Below are 20,279 nucleotides of genomic sequence, written 5' to 3'. Positions count from 1 at the left end.
CATCTAAATGGGCATTTCCTCCATCTGGTCCACCGTAATCAAATCGTACTATGGAGGTCATTCCGAGTTGTTCGCTCGCAAGGCGATTTTAGCAGAGTTGCTCACGCTAAGCCGCCGCCTACTGGGAGTGAATCTTAGCATCTTAAAATTGCGAACGAAGTAATCGCAATATTGCGATTACACACCTCGTAGCAGTTTCTGAGTAGCTTCAGACTTACTCGGCATCTGCGATCAGTTCAGTGCTTGTCGTTCCTGGTTTGACGTCACAAACACACCCAGCGTTCGCCCAGACACTCCTCCGTTTCTCCGGCCACTCCTGCGTTTTTTCCGGAAACGGTAGCGTTTTTTTCCCACACGCCCATAAAACGGCCTGTTTCCGCCCAGTAACACCCATTTCCTGTCAATCACACTACGATCGCCTGAGCGAAGAAAAAGCCGTGAGTAAAAATCCTAACTTCATAGCAAATTTACTAGGCGCAGTCGCAGTGCGGACATTGCGCATGCGCACTAAGCGGAAAATCGATGCGATGCGATGAAATTTACCGAGCGAACAACTCGGAATGAGGTCCTATATTTCCTTTCACAGCGTTTCTGATCGTGGGGACAAAGCTCTCATGCCCCAACATTTTTGTTCAGTGAGGCAACCAACTATTCCATCAGCAACACAACCTTTGCATGTGAAGAAGCGATTGTAACTTTTTTTTTTATCCCCCCATTAAAAAACGTAGGGATTCATTTTACCTATAGCCCTTTAAAAAAGTGAATGTTCAAAAATTCTTATAAAACTTCTGCAACTGAACACGGGGAATAATGCCTATAAAATCAGGGTAGCCAAGTCCCAACCTTGCTCGCTTTAAGGATCATCGCAAGCATAGTGGCGCTTAGTAATGCTACAGATGGCATTGCCTACGGGTCCAATCTCCGGAATGTATTGCATTCCAGAGCTTAGTGCATACAAGGAACGCGGCCAAACCTTGGAAAACTGCATTTCTGAAGATCTGACTGCATTTTATACCATATTAACCTGTATAGGCCTGACAGTAAGAGCTATGTATTAAGATCTGGCGATAGGGCTGGCCGTCTTATCGCATCGATAGAAAACTACTTATCCCCATAATTTATCAAGCAAATCTCAGAGGCATCGGAACGATAATGCCCTGGAGTTAATTGATCACTTCGCCAAGCCAGCATCCAACGTATCGCACATCCATGACCCAGCTCACGCGTGCACAGTGGAACTGAAAGCCAGAATATGAAAATAGAAGAAAAAGAAAATGATAATAATAAAGCCATATATCAATAGATTTTCTTCTGCTGTCGCCACCCCGATTTATCGAAATAATTTTCTGTTTAAGGACGTGTTTGTGAATCACGATCAAATATCGCCGTATTTGCACAATATACGTTTACACGGGTGAGCTTTGTTTTCTATATAATTACTCTCCCTTTAATCTGCAAAGTTAATAAAAAAAATAATAAGCACTAATTAGAGGTAATAATAGGTGTCCTATTATAAATGTTCCGTTGCCGCCAAGCGGTTCCCACAGTTCTGCAGGCTTTCTGCTTTACAGGTTGCGAGACCTGACGACAGCGCACCCAAAGCTGTGCCCCCCGACTGCAGGGGTGTTTCGAATATCCATATATCCTGCAGAAGGAGCAGAGATTCTACGCTGCTGTTGCCATGGAGACAGACACTAAAGCATCCTTGTACTCGCAGATCAAATAAGCGAATCTAGTCGGCTCCATGACAACAGAGAGGAGAAAGGGAAGACTGAGCACGGGAGAAAGATCAGCAGCTGCTGAGCCGAATGGGAACAGTTTATATGATATTGAGGGGGGGGGGGGGCAGTTACTAAGCAGTGATAAGAGCGGGGAAGTGAGCCAGTGGAGAAGTTGCCCATGGCAACCATGCAGCACTTAAGTAACAGCTGTAATTTGCATACTATAAAATTATACAGAGATGATGATTGGTTGATGGGGCAACTTCTCCACTGGCTCACTTCTCCGCTCTTATCACTGCTTAGTAAATGTCCCCCTCAGTCTCCTGAACAGAGGGAAGGAGTAGTGGGTGTACCAATGAGAATAAACGTCTCTAAAAAGACACAGGGAGAGGTGGATCGAGTCTTAGGGGCAGATATACTAAGACTTGGGAGAGAAAGTGGAGAGAGATGAATTACCAGCCAATCAGCTCTTAACTGTCATTATAGGCGGTATTTGAGAAATGGCAGTTGGGAGTCAGGGCTGGTAGTTTATCTCTCTCCAATTTATCATTCTCAAAGGCTTAGCCTTAGATAAAGCATTTCTTCATTCACTTTCTTTTGGTGCCACCATCCTTCTGTTAAACTGAGAGAACAGAAGGAGACCGTGGTGCCTGCAGCCCCCTTCTTGTATAATGCAAACTCCCCCACTCCCCACTCCCCCCCCCCCCATTTAATAAATAGACCCTCCATGTCCATCGCAGTTTTGTCGCAGGGACTGGTACAGGTGGCTCTAACGCTCCCCACCATTCACAGTAAGTAGCCACACGCTCTCTCTCCTCACTTCTGTCATTTTAATTTTGCATCCTTTGGTCTTGATCGCTATAACGGAAAACATTTTCCCTTCATATTATGCCTAATATAGTGTTTTTTCAGCATCTATTTTTGTAGAAGACAAACACGCCCTTCCTTTATACGGCATTTGTTCCTCACTAGCGCGTGAGTGCCAGGACAGGACGTTAGGTGGATCACCCTCCCCACCCTTCCCTAGCACAAGGCCTCTTTATTAGGACACACAGAAATACATTTCTTAAAACAGGATTTCTTCCACCCCACCCCCAGAGATTTACGCTAATTAAAGGATAGGAGAGCCCATTAACTCTTGTTACACAGCGCTCACTTGTCACCTACACACAGTGAAGGCAGCCATCTTGTTCACGTAACCTATTGGTATTCATAAGCCTGCAGCCAATCAACTCGCTCGGAGTCATTAAGGACCAGAGGACCAAACAGACTCTACTGGAGAACAAATTTCTGCCTATGGTGCAGCAGCCATACTATTTACCAGAGAGTCATTCATAGGGTCTGTATACTAGTCACCAGCATGTCCTCTGTACAGTATACTGACATAGGGTTATGCGCCATTACTGAGCTGTGCATGATACCCTCATCGGATATTGGGGGCCCTACACTGGTCATCGTGTGTTTTATTTAAGGCAATGCCAGCATCATAAGACTAACAGTGGCGTGGTCCGTGGAAGATTACAGGAATTTAAGGACATTATACTGGTGAGTTTACTGTATATAGTCAATGGATATAAGGGGTAATTCAGACCTGTTCGCTCACTAGGGTTTTTTTTTTTTGCAGTCCTGTGTTCGCATAGTCGCCGCCCATAGGGGAGTGTATTTTAGCTATGCAAGTGTGCGAACGCATGTGTAGCAGAGCTGCACAAAACAGATTTTGTGCAGTTTCTGAGTAGCCCAGGACTTATACTCAGCTGCTGCCATCACATAAGCCTGTCCGGGACCGGAATGGACGTCAGACACCCTCCCTGCAAACGCATGGACACGCCTGCATTTTTCCAAACACTCCCAGAAAACGGTCAGTTGCCACCCACAAACGCCTTCTTCCTGGCAATCTCCTTGCGAACGCCCGTGCGAATGGATCCTTCGCACAAATCCATCGCTGAGCGGCAATCCGCTATGTTCCCATGTGATGCGCCTGCGCATTGCGGTGCATACGCAGATTGCCCGCTGTACGAAAACGCAGCCTAGTGATCAGGTATGAATTACCCCCATAGGTAGGATGAGGGTAGTGCCAGATTAAGGTCCACATGGGCCTGGAGCTGAAATTTGTAAAGGGCCTATTCCGTGCTGCTGCAGGGAGTGTGACCAGCACTGTGGGTGTGTGTTCTACATAGGGTGTGTGGTCTATAAAGCGAGGCGTGTCTAGTACATACCTGCGACCACCGACCGTCAACCACCTCATCTCTTTCCCCTCTTCACTTATATGAAGCAGGCACCACCTATTAGATTATTGAGCACTGAATACATTTTTACATTTATTAACGTACGTGTGTGTGTGCGCGCATCACTAATATACTCACTGCGTCGCACAAGGGGGGGGGGGCTAGAATGCTGTGTAAATTTTACATCTCAAGGATGTCTAAGCGCTAAATTTATAACTAATTCCTAACGTTTTATACACTAGGCTCGGTCACTGGTTTGATTGTGAAAGTGTAACCAATGCTAATCTGGCATCTTCTATACGTGGATATAACAAGCTGCCATTCAAAGCACCGGGAATTTGCAGACTGAGGCAATCACGAAACTGCAGCACAGATAGGTGAATAGAGAGCATTGTTACAGACAAGTGACCTCTATTGTAAAACAAAACCCATAGCAAATGACTAATAAGTAAAACCTTGTTACAGAGTGCGGTGTCATTCATTAACCAGAATTATCACTCGTTACGCAGCACAACAAAAACAAACAAAACGTAGTCTGGGGGGGATTTTACTGGGCAATATGGGGAAATTTCCATGTTTGGGCTTCATAAAAGCAAATCTCCCCGTCATGGCTGCATTATTCCATAATAAATTATTAGCAGTTTAAGTTAAAAATAAAAATTATTTGTGGTCAAAGTATATCTGTTCTACGTCCCTTATGTTCAAAGCAATAGTCCACGTACAGTACACGGACTATGAGTAAATGTAATAGAACTCCATGTGAGAGCAAAACAGAAAACACATGGGGTGGAATTCAAATGATATATCACTCCCAATTTCCTTTCTAAAATGATCTCCGTTATTGCGCATATTGCGCCCATAGTGATCAGGTTTAGCTGTATGAAGGGTTGAGTGCCTCCCTACTTCGGGGGTAGTAAGCTGAAATAATGATACCACGCCCCTGAGGGCAGAAACAGAACGGGTGTGGAAAGGGGTGAAAAGAATTGAATCCCGCCTATGATGTACTAACACAGTAGGTTCTGGTGACCGGATTCATTAGAAGGGTTACAGGTGTGCGGCTGCTAACGATGTGAGGATCAGAATAAAACTGGTGGAGTGAGGAGCAATTAATATTTTGGCCTAGACTTCTCACGCCTTGGAGAGAGTAATAAATTGTACGGTAATAAAATACCAGCCAATCAGCCCCTGTCACGTTACAGGCTGTGTTTGAAAAAAATGACAGGAGCTGATTGGTTGGTACTTTATCACCATGCTATTTATCACTCGCCTTGATAAATCTGGGCCTTAATAAGAAAAATGACTGGTGCAGTGAGTAGCAATTAATATTTGGTAGACTTGATCTCAGTTATGCTCCATCATTATTTAGCTGAACTTAGCTCTTATCCCGGATCCTTTGTGTTTGTGCGAAAACGGGCGCAGAAAGAGGGGTGGGGGGTAGTAATTCAAACAAAATTGCGGTAAAATAACGGTTTACTGCAAAAACAGATCACAGGTAATTGAATTCCCCCCCTTAGTGGGAAACAGTCATCTGTTACTTTCATATACTAGGGTGTGGTACAAAATATCAACATTCAGAATGTCAACAGGTTCTGCAGACTTTATGTCAACTTACGACAATCATAAAATTGGCATAGTGCATGTCGACATAACGTTATCTACTGTTATAGCCCTAACCTAAAATGACGACGTGACTCCCTACATTTACAATGTTGACATAATCACCATTTTGACAGTGTGAATGACAACTTAGCATCCATGTTGACGATATTCTACATGTCGGCATAATAACTACATACCCAAAAACTACTGTATTAATGGATTCTCCACAGCCCCTGTAATAAATGTGTGGTCTTAGGTACCTTACACAAATGTTATTAGCCCCCTCCCCCCAAAACCCGAAGGACAATTTACAAGGGATTAGCGTTTAGAAAGTTATCGGCATCACACAAATTCAGAGTTCTGAGGAAGCTGCCAGGTTTGTGGTAATCTCAGAATATTTTACCACAGATAATCGCCTTTGGCTGCACATTCGCCCAATTAGCACAACTGCAGAAAGGGAAATCTGCAAACCAACAGGGTAGGAACATAGGATTGCACAGAAGAGAGAATGATGCCGAATGTTTGGACCATGACAATGGGATCAGTAGGATCTACCGACGGCTAGGAAACCGGTTGTCAGTATACAGTCAGCGGGGCGAGATCAAAGTGTCCCCACTAGTGGGAATAGCCCCTTTGCACCAGGATTCCAGCTGTCGGGATTCCGGCGTCGGTTACCTGGATTCCGACGGCCAGCAAATAAACTGCATCCCATGACAATATACTGTACAGGTGACACAAATTAAACATACAGAAGCTCTTTCCTACAAAAAGCCTGAGGCACATGCAAATAAATCTGCTGCATCTGACAGACCCTGTGGCTGACTGACACAAACACACAGGATGCAGGTTGTGTACAGTATATTATATATACACAATATATACTACCTGTAAAATTATATAATGAGATCATTTTTTGTTCACACACAGTTTAATGCTCACCTGAAGCCACACATTGCAGATAACACTAAGAGACACTCAGGGCCGGTTCAGAGTATTGTTGCGCCCTGGGCGGCAATAGGGGCATGGCTTCATACAGGGGGCGTGGTCAGTTACGCCCCCTGTACAGTAGTAGCGCCGCTGTAATGATGTGCGGTGCGCGATGACGTCATCGCGCACCGCACAGCATAGGTCCTCTCCACGAAGGAAAACTAGACGCTACGCGTCTAGTTCCCTTTGTGGAGAGGACCGTTGTTGTGTGGTGCGCGATGACGTCAACGCGTACCACACATCATTACAGTTAAGGTCCTCTCCAGGAAGGGAAACTAGACGCGTAGCGTCTAGTTTCCCTACACAGTGGGCAGCGGCAGCAGGGGGCGCAGCAGCGGATCTTGCCATGGTGCAGCGCCCTCCGGAAGGCGGCGCCCCGGGCAAAAGTCCTGCATGCCCGTGGCAAGATCCGCTACTGGAGACACTGCATAAAAAACCAACAGAACCCCCCCCCCCCCCCTTTATAGGAACACGCATGATTGATGAAGAAGGTGCAGACATGAGACCAGTGTCGGAATGGGGCATGAAGGGCCCACCGGGGAAATGCTTTAATAGGGGCCCAGACTTAGGGGTGTGACCAGCCTACAAAGGGGGTGTGGCCAGCCTCCACAGAGGCTTGAAATACACAACAGTCTAGTGCAGTGTAATGCAACATATTACCATGTATAATACAAGTGCACTGTCTGGAAACTGATCCATAGAGGAAGGAGTGGGCACTCAGGCAGTGGGGCCTACCGGTGGTTTCCCCTGTACCCCTGTGGGCCAGTCCCACCCTGCATGAGACTAATGCAGCCGTGCTTGTGATGCTAGATTGTAAGCTCTGAGGAGCAAGGCTGAAGCTCCGGGTAGCTGCGACATGCAGCCAATATTCCCAAGTTTCTGCAATTATAGGATCAGCAGCTTGATCTTATTCCCTGCTGCTGGGATAAAGAACAAAGATGCCATGGGGGAAAAACCAGCTGTACAGTGGGCATGGGAGGTGGTCATGTAGCTCTGAATGAAATGTATAATCTATTTAGAGAAAAACAGACCATGGGCTCATATCAACACATCTACTCATGGAGAATATCAACCAGGATCAGGAGGCATCGGCCAATAATCATAACATTTTTCCTTCAGTTCCGGGGCCTCTTTGGACTAGACTGTAAGCTCTCATGCAAAAAAGGAAAATGCCTCTCCATTACAGACCTTCGGATTACTACAGCATGTGCAGGTCTTGTTTTCAGAAACTCCTCATCTTCCATAGGCAAGATAGTCTATGTGAATGGTCAGTAACGAGCCCATAGACCGGCTGGCGGTACCAGTTGGCCACAAGCGGTGACAATTAGGTCTCAGATAAGATTAGTAGCCTCTTGTTTGCCCATCTTGCATCCACGTTTCTTGCGTGCAATTAAGGGGTCTATATACTAAGACTTGGAGAGAGAAAAAGTGGATGGAGATAAAGTACCAGCCAATCAGCTCCTAGCTGTCATTTTTCGAATACAGCCGGTAACATGGCAGTTAGGAGCTGATTGGCTGGTACTTTCTCTCTCTCCAAAGCTTAGTACATAGACCCCTAAATGAGGTATTGCAAGACAGTGGCCTGTTTACCTCACACGTCCCTAGGCTGGTTTGGGTAATGAAATATAAATAAAAAATATATAGATGTGAAAAATTTGGAAGTCTTAAAAAACGGAGACATGTTTTTATGGCGTTTACTTTTGTGGAATAAGCCGTTCCTATCTTATCGGTCAGTATACACAGGTGTGAGAATATTCTGTATTCACACCGTATCCCGTTACCCAGATCTTCACTGCAGTTACTATGGCAACGGTCTGAGAACTCTGCTGAATATGTGTGAAAACAGAGCAATCACGCGTACAGGTTACAGCTAGCTCATATTAATGAAGGAGATTAGAGATGTGGGGAAAACAGAATGAGAGATCTTAAAGCAGCAAATCAAAAAGGTCCAGGCAAAAATGTAAGAGGATCCACAGCTCTCCCTGGTGTATTACTGGAAGGCTGGTATTGAGGCGAGAGGCACAGACCACCTCATGCCCTGATGAGCATCCAATGACACATGTTGTAGTAACACTTTGTACACACCAACTATTTCATTGTGGATTTTTATCCTGATACATGACAGAGGAGCTGCATTGCAAAGAGAAGCAGCCACCCAGAAGACACCAAAAAAGGTAATTGTCTGTGGGCTGCAGCTGGAGGGACACGGGGCCTGGCTGGAGGCAGAGAGGCAAAAAGGGGGCCTGGCTGGAGGCAAAAGGGGGCCTGGCTGGTGGCAAAAGGGGGCCTGGCTGGTGGCAAAAGGGGGCCTGGCTGGTGGCAAAAGGGGGCCTGGCTGGAGGCAAAAGGGGGCCTGGCTGGTGGCGGACAGACAGAAGGGGGCCTGGCTGGTGGCGGACAGACAGAAGGGGGGCCTGGCTGGTGGCGGACAGACAGAAGGGGGGCCTGGCTGGTGGCGGACAGACAGAAGGGGGGCCTGGCTGGTGGCGGACAGACAGAAGGGGGGCCTGGCTGGTGGCGGACAGACAGAAGGGGGGCCTGGCTGGTGGCGGACAGACAGAAGGGGGGCCTGGCTGGTGGCGGACAGACAGAAGGGGGGCCTGGCTGGTGGCGGACAGACAGAAGGGGGGCCTGGCTGGTGGCGGACAGACAGAAGGGGGGCCTGGCTGGTGGCGGACAGACAGAAGGGGGGCCTGGCTGGTGGCGGACAGACAGAAGGGGGGCCTGGCTGGTGGCGGACAGACAGAATGGTGGCGGACAGACAGAAGGGGGGCCTGGCTGGTGGCGGACAGACAGAAGGGGGGCCTGGCTGGTGGCGGACAGACAGAAGGGGGGCCTGGCTGGTGGCGGACAGACAGAAGGGGGGCCTGGCTGGTGGCGGACAGACAGAAGGGGGGCCTGGCTGGTGGCGGACAGACAGAAGGGGGGCCTGGCTGGTGGCGGACAGACAGAAGGGGGGCCTGGCTGGTGGCGGACAGACAGAAGGGGGGCCTGGCTGGTGGCGGACAGACAGAAGGGGGGCCTGGCTGGTGGCGGACAGACAGAAGGGGGCCTGGCTGAAGCTGCAGCCACAGAGACAGAAGGGGCCTGGCTAGAGCCGGAGAGACAGAAGGTGGCTGGAGCTGCAGAAACATGGGGGAAAGAGGCTGGGGAGACACAAGGGGCGAATGAGACTGAAGAGAACTGGGGGAAGTGGATGGAGATTATTCACGATTGGCAGGATTACTGGTACATTACTTACTCCTTTCCCCTCACAGCTGTGCTACTGCATGTGCGCCGATAGGGTGAGGGCACCATCATCTCTTTCACCTCCAGGCACCTGGTATGAACTCAGTCATTTTTTTTTTTTTAAATACATAAAGTCTCAGCCAAGGATTAATCGAAAATTCTAAATGTTACCTGTTTTCGGTAGTCCAGTCTTCAGCTCCTTCTTGTATCGGGCTGGCTGAACGTTCCCATCTGGAAAACTGTCAACGGCAACTGTCTTGAGACTATAATCATCATCACTTCCCGCACAGAACCTCATCGGGCTCATACCAGCATCAGAGGGAGTTTTAACCGGAGAAACAGATTGACTGCTGGGGCACCCCGTGTCATCTTAGGGAGAAAAATAAAAATAAAAAGATATATATACCCGCATGAAAACAGTGCATCCTCATCATGCCGCTTCAAATAGGATTTTGAAAGTGCCCCATGTGCTTTCCTCCATGGTTGCAGGTTGTATAAAGTACATCTATTTTCTGTACTAATATAACCAATGCACACTGTACATCTTAATACAATATGATATACAGTACATTACAGTCAGAGACAAGACCGCTCTAAAATGTGGACAAACATTCCCCTCTCTGCCCTTACCTAGAACCTATGTCATTGGTCTATCCCTGTTCAGGAAGCAGAACTCTCCCTTTAGCAGGCATGCTGGAGCCACACACCTCAGGGACCACGGTTAAGTGGAAACCCAATCTCTGGTAGGGACAAGGGCTAATTGATTGCCCACCTGAAGCCACCTCGAAGGGTAGCTTAAAGGACAAAAATGCAGTCTCCCCTTCCTTGGACAGTTCTTATGTGGAGGTTACGGCTCTGGTTGGACTGGTCACAGGTTGGTGAATATTCTCTCACAAGTGGATTGTGGGGTCTCTGTGGACTGTGCTATGTCATAGTCCCAGACCTGTCTAATCTTCATCTTTAATGTAAACATATTGTACAGAGCTTGTTTGAACTTAAATTATCTCAAAGTGTCAACACCTGTAGAACTGAGGGGGATGGGAGGAAGGGGGGGGGGGGATTTCTCCCAGTTGCAGGGGTTCCATGCATGGGTTGGGTATGGCCTACAAGAGCTGGATATCCACACGCAGGGGAAAGAGGGGAGGGGGGGGGGGGCGGAGCCCCGAAGCCCCTTTGCTTGCTCGCCACACTGGGGGTTCAGTGACAAGCTGTACTCGCCACAGGTTCTTTTCCCACTCAATAGGTGTTGTTGGCATGCCGACTGTCGGGATTTAGAGCGGACGGGATGTAGCCATCGGTACTGTGACCGCCGGTCACATAACTACATCCCCCTTGCATAACCCACAAATCTATTTGGTTAAGGGGCAATTGCTTAAAAGAAAAATTGAATTGATCAAGCAGAACATATTCTGCGTGATCAATTAAATTAATGACAAATGTCATGGGCACGGATAGGTATCCCTCACATAGTATAAACAGGATCTGGTCGGGATCCTGGCAGTCAAAATACAGATGCCGGAATACCGACCCCACTCAAAGCAAACACCAGCATTCCGAATAGGGTCACAAGCCCGGCGCCGGAATCCTGACCGCCGGGATCCCAAATGAACGTGTGCCGGGCCGCAGGACAGGTAAGCCACAAGGGGGGAGGGGAAGAGGGGCAGGTTTAGGTTGCGGGGAAGGTTTAGGGTTATACTGTGTGGAGGGGTGGGTGTTTAGGTTTAGGCTGCTGCATGGGAGGGTTAGTGTTAGGGGGCCATTGGGGTAAGTGAAGTATACTTACCTTTCCCTCTGTCGGTATTCTCAATAGCGGGATGCCGCTGTCCTTATTCTTATCACTGGCATCCCGCCTATTGGCATTTCAATCCCAACCCTCAGAAACAGAAGTAGTGCCCCCAACTGCTTACACTCTAAGGATCGCCCATCCATTGGGCCAGCGATATAGTAAGTAGGGGATATAAAAGAAACAAACAAAAAAGCAAAAATTGGACAAAAATATTTATCTGGATACACTGCAGCAAAACAGTTCCTAAAGTAAATTCATTGTACGAAGGGCAATTGGCAAAGTGTTTCCTACCTGCTGGAGAGGTTTTATATACGCCGTCTGGTTAATGTAGAATACGGGCTATTTTTACTTCTGCTGTCCTGGTTACTACGCCGCTTATTATGTGTCTATAGAAACACTTATTATTTTGCAGTGAAAAACTAAACAAAGTCGCCCTTGAGCTGAAACACGGCTTCTCTGCAGAAAGGGGCCCTGCTTCCATTTTACACAGTTTCAAAGTAAAGAATTCGGTATAAAAAAAAAATATAGGGAATATTTTGCATTTTTTTGTAGGGACTTTGAAAGTTGCAACCAATGTTTTCCAAAGTGGTAATAAATAAAAATGTATCTCGGGATTTTCCAGCAGAAGCCATTCATTTAGTTGCTGACTGTACAGCCAGATGTGACTGGTAGAATGTTTTCCACAGCCTGACATCTGAGCCCGGTGGCTGCTGTCCAACCACACGGATGAAGGGAAGGAGGCGGTGTGGTCGTGGTGTCCAATGCCAAACAGAGTCTCCAGTGTTAGTAGCAGCAGATACACCCTGACAATGCTTACCAGTGGCGGGCGTGTGTTCAAGTGTTACAAAGTGTCAATTATTTACATTCGGCAGCCTGACTAGCTCCATACTAATATTTGTCTTGTTCCAAGAACACGATGGAGGCATTGGAACACTGAGAACTAGCAGGAGATTCTCCCTGGCGCAGGAACACGGATGCAGTATTGGTTATTCCAAATGAATGTACTAAAATTTAAATTTCATCTCTCGAGACAATATGCAAAACTGTAGTTGCTAAATGGTAATTACTGTGATGCCATTTAAAGGTATCGCCGCACACACTGGCGTGCGCAGCACATTTTATTAGGGGGTGCACCGTCGGAGGGGTGTGTCTAGCACCGCCTTTTGGCAGTGTCTAGCACCATCTATTGATGGTCAACGCATATAAAATATCCACCTTTGTACCAAGCCTAATAAAGCAGATACATTGTCAGATGTTGTGGTGTGCACCAAACAAACACCCCTGATGGCACTCACTGCAATTACAGTGCTCCTCCTCAGCCTGGTCTGGCTCCCCCTCTCTTTCCTCTGCAAGCTGCAGCGGCTTACTTACAAGTCAGTCACTCACTGACAGTCGCAGACTAGTACTGCTGCTGCTGGAAAAAACGAGTGACGTGTCAATGCTGCTGCCGACTGCCTGCCAGTATTGAATTTGTCTTCCTAAGAGGAACGCTGGCTGCATGCTGCTCCTCATCAGTGGCTGGCGTTGGCATAACATAGGAGGAGAGAGGTGGGCATGTGGCGGGTGGGCATGCGAGCAGGATGACGTAATCACGTCACATAACGCAGTTTTTGTACATGGAGGTGGAGCTGGGAATTTGAAAGCCGGTGGCAGTGGCACCTTTGATTAACCCAGGCGTCAGGTCAGTAATGCAGTCCTGACAGGGTGCAGCGCAGAGGGGACAGTAATCAGCCTGCTCGACGATCGCTGCATCAGGCATGTGAGATAGGGGTGCCAGACATTAGGGGGTGCCTGTGCGCACCAGGCACCCCCCCCTGCGCACACCTATGGCCGCACAGCCTTTAGTAAATCTCCCCCAGAGACTTTTTTTTTTTATGCTCCTTAGTGGGCTCCTTTTAACAAACACAGAATAGCTCGTGTGTTAGGACATTTGGGTAAAAACACTCAAATTAAATGCAACATGTCTAACTGCAAGGGCATCTTCTCACTTCCCCAACTTTATAGATTGTAGTGGAAAGAGTGGCTCGCCTTAAATGACTTGTAGCGTCATTAATTTATTAAAAGGAAACGGAGGTTGGGTCAACAGAAAAAAAAACAAAGGAGCCATTGCAGATCAGGAGAAACAAAAACATTGATGCTGGTGTAAGACTAGGGTGGGGTACAGTGTCTACACAGATAAAACTCTTCCCCCAAAAGATGAAACCTCAAATATCCATAGCTGCAGCAAGCTCCTAAAGCATATACACGTTACTAGGAATGGACTTCCTTCCCAATAAGCATGGGAACTGGATAAAGAGACAGATAGATATAGATAGATATATATATATATATATATATATATATATATATATATATATATATATATATATATATATATATATATATACACACACACACACACACACACACACACACACATAGTACTGTGCAAAAGTTTTAGGCAGGTGTGGAAAAATATGCTGCAAAGTAAGCAGGTACTGATCCATCATGAAATACCATCAGGGAGGCATCCGATTGGCTCCAAATGGATTCTGCAGTAGGACAATGACCCCAAAATATACAGCCAATGTCATTAAGAACTACCTTCAGCATAAAGAAGAACAAGGAATACTTGAAGTGATGATTTGGCCCCCACAGAGCCCTGATCTCAACATCATTGAGTCTGTCTGGGATTACATAAAGAGTCAGAAGGATTTGAGCAACCCTACATCCACAGAAGATCTGAGGTTAGTTCTCCAAGATGACTGGAACAAACTCCGCGCTGAGTTCCTTCAAAAACTGTGTGCAAGTGTACCTAGAAGAATTGATGCTGTTTTGAAGGCAATGGCTGGTCACATTAAATATTGATTTGATTTAGATCATGTACTTTGCATTTTGTTAATGGATAAAAATAAACTAGTAACAGTTCTAATTTTTTAAAGGATTCTTACTTTGCTGCATTTTTCCCATACCTGTCTAAAACGTTTGCACAGTACTATACACGGTGTATACATATTTATATAGCTTTACAGTAGAATAAATAAAAATAAACCAATCATTGCTATAAAGTAGCTGTCATGCACCATCAATGTTTCACTGCTGGAATCAACAATTTTTATACTGCAGAAACATCTGAACCAGCAACAGGACTGTCTCTTCTCTTATGTGTCAAAGGTCAGGGATACAGATGTGACATCGCAAAACTGGTCCCTGCGGCGTGTGCTCATGGCCTCTGGCTGTGCCTGCGCCTGCCTGCTGCCAGTTTACTTTAAGTCGTGAGTTGGAGGGAAGGGGGTAGTCTGGTGCTGGGAGGCTGTGGGACCCATCAAATAATACAGAATACATGAAACAAAAATTTTAGCAAGGAAACATCGATGACTCACTATCGATCAGGAAATCATCACCTATCAAATGCAGAAAACCTATATAACCAACATTTTTTATATCGATTCCCAAACCTGCTTCCTGCTGGAGGAGTTACACCCAACCAGGCTAGTGACACCACTGGGGAAAGTGGAACTACCTCATAGGTTCCTCATGGGACGTGGCAGCTTGTATATAAAAGCTCTGTTGGAAATTGTGTCAGCCAATAGCTAACCTGCATTGTAATGAAATGTAACCAAGATAAAGGAGTTTCTTACCTGAGCAGAAGCTGTTGCTACTTATGGTCCTTGTAGATCGACTTGAGGTCAGGTTGAAGTCCTTGCTCTCCTCTTCTGAGCATGGTGAATCGGAAGAAGGAGATGCTTTCTGCTTTGGCAAGTACGGGCGGAGAACCAGGCGGGGGATGCGGCTTCGCGCAATCTCCTTTTCTTGCATTTTCTGAGTATGAGAAAAGCAATTTATACAGTTTAGCTCCATCTGCACAGAACATGTCAAAGTCAGAAGAGAACAGAAAATCCTAAACTAGACAAAATAATTGAAGGCACTCACATCGCTACCGTCTCTATGACAATGCGCTTCCACGCTGCACGCAAGTACGGCAAAACATTTATCAATATCAACAATAAATAGTCTATCGTTTGGGAACCTTAGGATTTGTTACCACTAAATATAATAAAACCAATATTCTGGAAACAGAGGAGACACAGGAGTATTGAGATCACAGCTTTTATTAACTTGATATAAAGGTGGCCTAAGATAGCATTGTGAAATTCAGCAGTACGCCCCCAACGCAACTGCGCTGCAAAGGCTTACACTCCCCTCTCTATTCTCCTAGCACTCCCCGGGCCCAGCCATAATGGAGAAGCTCAGGTCCCCTCTTTAGGCAGAGACCGCTCACCCTGCAAAATAGAGGGCGCTCCATAGTTACCACCTGCGCCCCCTACTGACCGCTGAGAAGCAATGCTATCCCGTCAAACTGAGCTATAACTATATAACTATACACTTTAAGCTAGCTTATCACTAAAAATAAAAAGACACTGACACAATTGCGTTGGATTATATGGTCATTGAATTTATTAATTGGAATGACCTTATTCATAGTCGGTGGCCAGGAAGAGGCTACCACTAACCAGCTCTAGTCATGATCTTACAAAAAGGGCGGCGACTAAACGCCCCCAACTGACATGGCGACGACTGAAACGCTATATTATATACACACACACACACACACACACACACACACACACACACACACACACACACACGTATAACATGTGTTGTGAAGGTCTCACCACCCCTTACTATAGCACAGTGAGGACACTCCCATCGCCCCCCTACAAGGGCAGGACACACTCGCCGTTTTTCAAAAGGGATAAGTGCCCCACAACACCACTTATGCTACACGTGACCGCAGGCCAGTAGCGCCTTCCTGCCATAAAACTGAAACAAACGATATTAGTAAGCCAAATTGAAAAGAGCCAAATTAAAGAGCCAATAGGGTGGGTGGGTGGACTTCCAAAACGACAAGAGGAAGAATCCTGGTAAACTTCTCCCTACATACACTATAATCACTGCCCCTATACTCACTGATGGGCTGGCCCTAACCAGTTACAACTCACTACAAACCTTGATCTGCCTAGCAACAGATGACAACTTCAACCAATCACAAAAAAATCAAGACCCTTATATAGATTTCGTGCCTAGGCAGCCCTCTCCTTATCTAACCAACAACCACAACATACCAAACAACAAAATCCCAATAGAGAATGGTGGGTTGGGAATCCTGAAGAGAAGCGACAGAACTGGACCCACTCTTATAAACTCCTTAAGACCCTCCCCTGCTGAACTATAGACTAATGATGACCCCGACTAAATCGATCAATCTAAACCAACTCTGAACCGTAACAAAACGAAACACCCATCACCTTCCAAGACTGGCCACTTATGCAGCATTAGGCTTATACAGACTTCATCCATCTGAACATTACAGTAGAGGCTTTGCTCTAGGCCGACTGTTTAAATTCTATAACTTTTCATTACGTTTACATTTAATGACAAAAGCTGGAGGTGACATAACGGTTTCCCCCCGTCCGGGATAACTCCGGACTGCCCGGAAATCAGGAGTGTTAATAATCCCAGGTGGGCCAAATCCGGAATTTTATTTCTTTACTCTTTATACTCACAAGATCAGAACCTCCAAACGCCCGCCTCCCCGTCCACTTCCCTTTAGCCCTGGTCTACCTACTCACATGCCTCCCTGCACACTTTCCCTGCTGGGACTGTAATTCCCTCCTCCGTACTACCTTAATTTTACTCATGCCCTGACGGCAGGAGAGAGGCTTCGAGTGGTAGGATTGGCAGATCTCATTGGCAACATATTTAATAAACTAATACAGATGGCGACCAGTGGCGTAACTAGGGGCCCGCAGCCCCTGCGAGCACTTGGGAGCGCGCAGGGCTGCAGGGCACCCTAGCCGCCGCCACTGATTTCTGCTGGGAAGGAGGGACACGGAGGGCACAGCGCGCGCTTCTCCTGTGTGTCCCTCCTGGATCTCCGGCGGCAGCGGCACTTAATTAAACAGACACTCCACTGCCGCCAGAGGGACACACAGGAGAGGCGCGCGCTGTGCCCTCCTTCTCGAATCACACAGCAGCTGGAGAGCCCGGTGGGGGGGTGGGGAGGGGGGTTTGGGGGATGGTGTACCTGGCACTGGGGGAGGGCATATTTGGCACTGGGGGGTATGTGTGTACCTGGCACTGGGGGTATATGTATACCTGGCACTGGGGGGGAATATCTGGCACTGGGGGGCATAGCCCTATCAACAAGCATTACTCCCTGGTTACAAGCACAACACCCAGCTCATGAAATCCCTGGCAACAAGCATTACCCCCTAGCAACGAGCATGACACCCAGTGCATGAAACCCCTGGCAACGTATATTACTCCCTGGCAACAAGCTTGAAACCCAGCACATGATACCTCTGGCAACAAGCATAACACCTACTGCATGAAATCCCTGGCAATGAGTATGATACCTTGAGCATGAAAACCCCTGGCACCGTGCATGGAACCAAGAGCATGAAACCCCTGGCAATGAGCAGGTAATTTAAAAGTAATTAGAAGCCTTACTGTAGGACTTAATGTGTAATGGGCATTGCGGTGTGTGGCATAATGTGTCACAGGCATTACGGTGTGTGGTATACTATATCACAGGCATTGTGATATAATGTCTCTGGGGCATTGCAGTGTGTGGCATAATGTATAACGGGCATTGCGGTGTGTGGCATAGGGTATAACGGGCATTGCGGTATGTGTCACAGGCATTACGGTGTGTGGTATATTATATCACGGACATTGTGGTATGTGGTATAATGTCTCAGGGTCATTGCGGTGTGTGGCATAATGTATCACTGACATTGCGGTGTGTGGCATAATGTGTCACAGGCATTGTATGTGCTATAATGTATCAGGGGCATTGCAGTGTGTAGCATAATATATAACGGACATTGCGATTCCTGTCATGTGTCACAGGCATAACGGTGTGTGGAATAATGTGTCACAGGCATTACGATGTGTGGCATAATGTGTCGGGGGCATTATGGTGTGTGGCACAATGTCTAAGGGCCATTGCAGTATGTGGCATAATGTATACCGGGCATTACTATAAGGAGGAAAAATGACAAAATGTAAGGGGCATGAATCAGGATAATTTTTTTTCCTGTGGTGGCCAACGCCTGGGCGTTCAAGGTGCAAAACTGGGGTATAAGGTAGTCTTTTCCTGCAATGCCACGCCCCTATATGCAAAGCCATGCCCATTTCAGCAAGGCCACACCCCTTTCTTGAGGCGCGCACATTTATCACTTTGCTAGTGCCAATTATGGGGGGGCCGCCAGAGAATTTTTTGGCTTGGGGGAGAAAAATTTCTAGTTACGCCACTGATGGCGACAGTAGAACCTGATAAAAGTTGGAAAAGCCGGACTGGGGGTATTGTTCTCCATGACAATTATTTGTTCATTGCATTCTCATTTATGGACTTTTTACTTCTACTCTCTCTTCCAGCCCTACCTGATGCTTTTCTTAATTATTACCTGATGTACAATAAAAAAATCAATTTTGTTTTATTCATTTAATTCCCCCGTTCCAGATCTGGCGCATAGATTTTAGCTCTTTTTTTTTTTTTTTTTTTTTTTTTTTCACCTTCTGTTGACCAATTTATTGGATTGAACATACTCCCCTGCAACTTTAATAAAACGCATTACTTTTGCTTTGACCTTCCGTGTTTCTACTGCAAGTCATAAATTTATCTATTCTGGCAGAGTTTTGCTTCCCTTGTATATGATACAGAACTGCTCCAATTCAGAGCTGTGTCATATCCTAGGTAACACAAATAAACAAAATACAAGACTATAAAAGGAAAGAGGCAAAAAATACATACATACATACATACATACATACATACATACATACCTTTGAACAGCAGGATACCACATATAAACCAATACATCAAAAGTCATCTGGAGCTAGAAACTCCTTTAATGGACACTATAGATACTGTACACTGCACATAAAGTTACATTTTCTTGCAATTACTGTCTGTCAGTTAATTGTTCAGTGTCCTCACTTTATCACTAGGAATAGGAAGTAATACTCTGTATTTAAACAGCATATACTCTCATTGTAAAGTAAGTGACCCGTAAGAAAGAAAATTAGCGAAAATATGACCTTTGACCTGCAATGCATGGAAAATTAATTATGTAGCCACTAAATAATTCCCCTAATTAGTTCTTACTGTATGTGTACAGGAAACAATCATTGTCCTAGGCTGCCTCAACATCCTTGAGCTCAACCCCCTCAAAACTCTCGAGATGATAGTGGACTTCAGTTAGAAGTCCGCTAGTGCACCTCCGCTAACGACTGCTGACAGTGTGGTATCGCTAGTGGACTCCTTCAAATTTTTCGAGGGACCACAATCTCCCGGGACCTTAAATGGGGGTCCAATGCTGAACCACTGTTGGGAAAGCGCAGCAGAGGTTGTTCTTCCTCAGCCAACTAAGGAAGTTCAACATCCCTCAGAAGCTTCTGCTCCTCTTCTACTCCGCGATTGTGGAGTCGGTACTGTGCTCCTCGATACTGGTATGGTATGTCTCCGCCAGCGCGAGGGACAGATGCAGGCTCCAAAAGGTGGTCAGAACCGCAGAGAAGATCATCGGGCCAACCTTTCCTCAGTCCAGGAGCTGTATAGAGCCAAAAAGCAGGCAGCGAAGATCGTAAAAGACCAGCTACACCCTGGCCACAACATGTTTAACTTGCTTCCTTCGGGCAGGCGTTACAGGGCCGTCCCCGCCAGAAGCCTCAAAAGTTTCTTTCCCC

At 46.5% G+C, this 20,279-nt stretch overlaps 1 protein-coding gene across 5 annotated transcripts in view; it reads right to left on the bottom strand.

Moving 5' to 3' along the window:
• SYBU (syntabulin) overlaps window positions 1-20,279 on the bottom strand; it is a 53,722-nt gene that overhangs the window by 20,440 nt on the left and 13,003 nt on the right. For all 5 annotated transcript variants that reach the window (XM_063924492.1, XM_063924494.1, XM_063924495.1 and 2 more), the window contains 2 exons: window positions 15,167-15,347; window positions 9,932-10,129 (listed from right to left, as the gene is read on the bottom strand). In XM_063924492.1, the coding sequence (XP_063780562.1) occupies window positions 9,932-10,129; window positions 15,167-15,347 (379 nt within the window). The remainder of the gene's footprint in view (window positions 1-9,931; window positions 10,130-15,166; window positions 15,348-20,279) is intronic.

Source organism: Pseudophryne corroboree, chromosome 5 (assembly GCF_028390025.1).
Source record: "Pseudophryne corroboree isolate aPseCor3 chromosome 5, aPseCor3.hap2, whole genome shotgun sequence".
Lineage (NCBI taxonomy): Eukaryota > Metazoa > Chordata > Amphibia > Anura > Myobatrachidae > Pseudophryne > Pseudophryne corroboree.
Note: the sequence above shows the minus strand (reverse complement) of the source record. Positions and strands in the feature narration are given on the sequence as shown.